Source organism: Corylus avellana, chromosome 4 (assembly GCF_965113065.1).
Source record: "Corylus avellana chromosome 4, dhCorAvel1.hap1.2, whole genome shotgun sequence".
NCBI classification, from domain to species: Eukaryota; Viridiplantae; Streptophyta; class Magnoliopsida; order Fagales; family Betulaceae; genus Corylus; species Corylus avellana.
The window spans coordinates 9,794,934-9,800,933 of NC_142493.1; the positions used below are offsets into that span (position 1 = coordinate 9,794,934).

Here is a 6,000-nt window from a genome sequence, read left to right on the forward strand (position 1 = left end):
AACTCTAAAGTTGGTATAGCAGTTTGCGCAGAAGCCATATTTTAGAGGTTCAGGGTCTACTCCTTTACTAGGGTGCTTATAGACAAAGCAGAAAGGAGATGCATTACAATGCTTCATTTCAAAGCATATTTGCTGCTAGTAGCATATGCGTATAGTGCAACTTTTTCATATATCTTATATATGCATGGCCAATTGCCCAAATTGCAACCCCATTTTCCAGAAACTGTGGGGAATGGAAAGTAGAGGCAATGCTTTGGGTTTTCATTACCACTATTAACCACAAAATGTAATAATGCTTCGGGTTTTCATTAGTACTATTTTCCTTCACATGATTCAATATCATTTTGGGTTTATGAGATATGCTTTGGGTTTTTTGTTAACGCAGTTTATGGATCCCAATATGAACCACAGGCAGAAATAGAAGCAGAAGCAGGGTCATCACAACCTGTTCGTACACGTAGGGCTACTCAGTCACTGGTAAAACGAATATTTTTAGAAAACACATTTCTTATACATGTGAAATATGTTGTGAAATATTAACTAAGTAATGTTTGTGGAAATTCTTTTTATTTTTATTTTTGTTAACGCATTCTATGGATCCAAATGTGAACCACAGGCAGAAGTAGAAGCAGGGTCATCACAGCCTGTGCATACATGTGTACGAAGGAGTTGGGGATGTAGGGCTACGCAATAGGCATAATGATGTTGTGTTAATTACCTTAGAGTTCATTGTGTTAAACACTTAACACATTCCCCATTTACATACGTTTGTTAAAGACTTTTATATTTTGCTTGTAGTGGATGAATGTAATGTGCCACAATGTACGACAATGGTGGCGCTTTTGGCACATTATGTTATGTTGATGAATTCATTCATACCTCTATTATAAATATTTTGCATTAAGTTTTCCATACAAGTTATGTAACAAATTCACCACCAAATGTAGCGTGCTCACATTCAAATCGGTGCAAACATTAACATACATATAATTATACAAATTCAAAAAGTTATTGGGGTTTTAATAAGTGCCTGCCTAATCCCTTAATTCAGGTAAGGTGATACAAAACATACAATTGAAAGGTACGCATCAATGCCTCAAACACAACCCTTCCATGCCTCAATGCCCCATCAACCTTAGACAAATCAGCAATACATAAATCACCAACGAAAAAACCAACATATATGTTTGGATCCTCAGTCTAGCTCTAAGTGATGATACTTCACCCTTTAGAGAATTAACTTGTTTATACAACCCAGGTAGGACCTCCCTTCCATGAGCACAGGTTTCTTCGTCATACCACTGGAAAAATGACATTGTCCAACTTTTTGTCATTACACAAAAAAATTTGACAATTAGGAACAAGTACAAAATAACAACCATTTCTCACCACCAAAGGAGCCAAATTAAAATACCTTTTTATGGTCATACATAGCACACTCATAGAATTGCCTCTCAGGATATTTTTATAGTCGTGGATGTTATAATTGGGGTTGTAAGGCCGCACCTACATTACACAGGTTCCATATCCTCTTTGGCCGACAATATTACAGACGCTGGCGACATTGACTGTTCATTCTACAGTGAAACCCTAAATGATTAGCTGTAATCACATTTCCCTTATGGGTTTCACAAAATAAAAATTACAAACCTTTTTCAGCTTCCCAGTGTAGAATTTGTCTTCACTGGATCCTTTCCTGAAAATTGTATTCTTAATGTTCATCTTATCTGAACATAACAATATATACCTAACATGAGAGAGAATAATCAAGCTGAGAAAAGAAAAATATAAACAAGCTTCCCTATCTTATGTTTCTTGTTGTTTCGGTTTATAGAAAATGTACATATTTCCTTTTTCCCCCCCTAGCAAATCAAATAATAGGAACTAGCATAACCCATGAGATACAAAAAAGGTTTTTTGTGAATAAAGAGAATGAGATTAATTGTATTATCGCCAAAATAAGGGAGAAAAGCAAAAAAAATCAGTTCATTAAAACTGGCAACAAGAAAAACCCCAAATATATATATATATATATATATATATATATATATATATATATATATATATATATATATATATATAAACACAAAGCCATGCAATTTTCTAGCCTAAATCTCAATCTAAGCATCTGAAAAGGCAAAAATGAGCTAGGAAATCACACGAATTAAGAACAATCATCCATGAATTTTACACAACCTCCCAAAAGATGCAAAAAAAAAACCCCAATTAGTTCAAACCCTAGGTTCAAAATCGAAGAGAGGAGAACAAAATAAAATCAACTTACTTGAGAGGACTGAAAATCAATGAAGACTTCCATAATTTCGAATCAACAAAACCCACAAAATAAAAGTTTAAGAAAAGGCTTTACCTTTGTCTTCCTCAAAACCCAAAAACAGATTTTTAAAATCCTAGCCATCGCTTGGAGAACCACTGTGTAGGTGTGGCAATCTCGCGTTGGATGTTGGGAGAGTGGCTGGGTTTTGGATCGAAGATGTTGCCGTTGATGCCATTGATGGGAGTGAGGTCGTCCACCTTTTTTGCAGTTTTGTCGAATATCTAGCTGGTTTCCATTCAATTTGGGGAAGAGAACTTGGGGGTTTTAAAATAAAACCCCCAAGTCCATCAAAACGCACTGTTTTGGCTGGTGCCAAAACGGAAAGTTTTGATCCTTCGTGTCCACAGTGGACACGTAGGATCAAAAAAGGACTGAAGTTAGTCCCAACTGAACATTTGATGATAACCCTAGAGCAAATGTTCGACCAGGATCACATCGAACGTTCGATGACCAAATCTAAAACCATTGGTTATTGACCAAACGTTTGATCTGAAACCCTAGAACCAATATGTGATAAGTGATGAATATTTCAAGAGAAGATGGTTCAGCCTGACATTGCTGGAGCTGATTGAGAGGAATATGCATGATCATAGAATTGCTGATATGAGTGATGTTGTAGTCCATGAGATTGTTGAGCATGAATTCCGGGAGCTTGAGCTTGCCATGAGAGATTGGACTGTTGGCTCCATGTTGGGTTACAAGAATCAAAATAGCGGCCGTTCCCCGGTCTAGAGAACGAAGTGTTCTTATGCCTATTAATTTTGTTAGAAATTTGTCTTATTGAAGGACATTTTCTAACATGGTGATAAGGATCATGGCATAATGAACATGGTCCATGGGGCGTCGGAATGCCTCCTCACATGTGTGAAATTAAAAATAAAATAACAAAAGAAGTTAAAATTAAAAGAGAAAATAAAAACAAAATTTAAAAAGAAAACTTACTAATATGCAGACTTGAATGACCCTGCATGAAATAAAAGGAAAAAAAAAAATTAGATCTATAATTAGTGCAGTAAGTGTGCTGCTCTCTAGATGTGTGATCGATCGCACTGGTGCGCTCGATCGCCCTGGTTGGGCGCTCGAGCGCACCTCTAGACCTCCAGAGGAGAACAGTAACTACAAAAAACAGGAAAAAAAAAAAAACTAAATTATAATAATACAACTAAAGGAAAATAATTCTAAACAAAATTTGCCGCAATCCCCGGCAACAGCGCTAAAAACTTGTTGTTACAAATATCTACCTAAATTAATATGCAAATAATTGTATGTTTTACCCGCAAGTGCACGAGGTCAACATAGTAATATAGTGTGCAAGTACGGGGTGATTCCCACGAGGATTGCTAAATTTTGTTTAAAATTAAATTCCAAAAGTAAAACAAAACAAAGATTGATTTTTGATTTGGCGATAATAAAAAGGTAAGGCTTTGATATCCACCACTAGTTATATTTAGATAATATGTCAATATGCCAATGCTTTGATCATGTTATATATATCTAATGTTTGTCAACCTAAGGGCATGGGTGCATACTCCTTAAGCTATAGATTTCCCTAAGCAACGAGTTAGGTATGAGTGTGTATTCTAACTCTTTTATTTCTTAAAGAATTTAGCATGGCTGTATACTAAATTGTTCTTTGAGAAAGCATAATTTCTTTGGAAATCGACAAACACATGAGGCCTAGGGCATGGGTGTATACTCCCGGTTCCCCATGTTGATTAACCCAAGAACCCGATGTGGATTTCTTTTGTTACTTTTATTAAACCCAGGACTTTGTCATTTAAATTGGTTTAACTAACTAGTCCATACTAGATGCATATGTTGATTAGGCACACACATATGAGGAATTCATGAAAGTTGGAATTAATCAAGTTAAATACCACAACATGATCATTACAAGGGCGCCAATATTGAAATATTAAATAAACATAACTAGGGCTTCAATCTAGCCCTACTAAATAAATTAGTTACACATAAGTTTGATGTTAAACATCTTCATAAAATAAAATAAAAGAAAGGAAAAGAATAAACCTGAAACTTGAACTTGAAGAGCTCCAATTCTTCTCCTTGGAAAGTGTGTCTTATTCTAGAGGCTTAAGGGTCTACTTATAGGCCTTAGGAATACTCTAGAAACCCTAAAAATCATAGGTTTTGAGCCCTAGTTCGCACTAAGTTACAAAACCTTAAAAATTGCTCTTTCCTTATTAAGGCAGGCGGCTGACTTGGCCATCACGCACGGGTGCGCTCGATCGCAGCCCGTGTTCGATCGATCGCAGGTCTGTGATCGATCCTCTTTGTGCTGGCACTCAATCACTGGTACCTTGCGCATTGTAGTCCTCGCCTGTAGTGCACTCAATCGCAGATCCCCTGCGATCGATCGCACTACCAGAGCCTCCAAATTTCCCAAAATAGCTCTTTTATGCTCTAGACTTCCAAAATTGCTTCTTTTCTTTCAATGACCTACAAAATCAAGAAAAACACATAAAAGAACTAAAATGACATAAATTAACCAAAACTAAAGGATTAAAATATGTAAGTTAAGGGCTAAAAATATGAATATTTTAGCACTTAACATTTGGCTTCAATATTACTTTGAGCATCATAGACAACCTTAAAACCATATTGCTAAATCAAAATCCCTGAAGAATGCCACAAGTCCAACCGCAGATGGATGGTTTCTCCATTCCCAGCCTCAAACCTCAAGGATCTAGACCTAGCAAAAATGCTCCAAACATGTCTAAGCATAGAAGTTTGATTCCAAACTTCTAGCCTCTTCAACCCCAAACCTCCCTCCTTCTTAGGAAAACAAAGATCAGACCAAGAAACCTTAGCCTTTGCTGCCCCTTCATCTTTCCCATTCCACAGAAACCTATTGAATTTTTTGTTCAATAGCTTTAATAATCTTCTTAGGAAGAATGACAATTCCTATCCAATACACTTGTAAATTGTGCAAAACAGAGGATAGCAACTAGAGCCTACTTGCATAAGAAAGATTCTTGTTGAGCCAAGAGTCTATACGACCAGTAATTCTATCCAGCAAAGCCCCACAATCAGTTGAAGAAAGTCTAGATGAAATGAGAGGAGCCCCAAGATATCTCACAAGGAGATGACCTTCCTTTATCATTAACTCATCCAATAGAACATGCTTCACTCTAGCTGAAATTCTAGAACAATAGAAAAAACTTTTAGAAGGATTTTCTTTCAAACCAGACATATCCTCAAACTCAAGAAGAGCAGCCTTGAAAACATTTATAGAGCTCAAGCTAGCTTCAGAAAAAAATAGGAGATAATTTGCAAAACATAAACGAGTAAGCCTTACGCTCACACATTTGGGATGGAACCTGAAACTAGAATTACCACCTGTATGATCAGCCATAATCCTAGAAGAGACCTCCATGGTTAGGACAAAAAGATAAAGGAGAAATAGGATCACCCTGCCTTAGCCCCTTCTTTCCTTCAAAATAGCCAACCAAAGTGTCATTGATGCAAAAAGAAAATTTAGGAAAGGTTACACACTCCTTGATCCAACTCAGAAATCTATTAGGGAAGCCAAAAAAATGTAAACAATGAATCATGAACTCCCAATTCACAAAGTCATAAGCCTTCATAAGATCAATCTTCAAAGTGCATCAAGAGTTTCCTTTGTCCTTATGATAATTCCTCACAAG

General features: G+C 36.4%; 1 protein-coding gene across 1 annotated transcript; it reads right to left on the minus strand.

The window, feature by feature from the left end:
• Nucleotides 1–5,300: 5,300 nt before the first annotated feature.
• Nucleotides 5,301–5,729, minus strand: LOC148586262 (uncharacterized). Its single transcript, XM_088515534.1, has one exon. The coding sequence runs from the start codon at nt 5,727–5,729 to the stop codon at nt 5,301–5,303; it is 429 nt and encodes a 142-aa protein (XP_088371660.1).
• Between the last annotated feature and the right edge of the window lie 271 nt (nt 5,730–6,000).

What these genes read in the sequence shown, in the direction of transcription:
- LOC148586262 (XM_088515534.1), bottom strand. Translation starts at nt 5,729, where the DNA reads ATGGAGGTCTCTTCTAGGATTATGGCTGATCATACAGGTGGTAATTCT.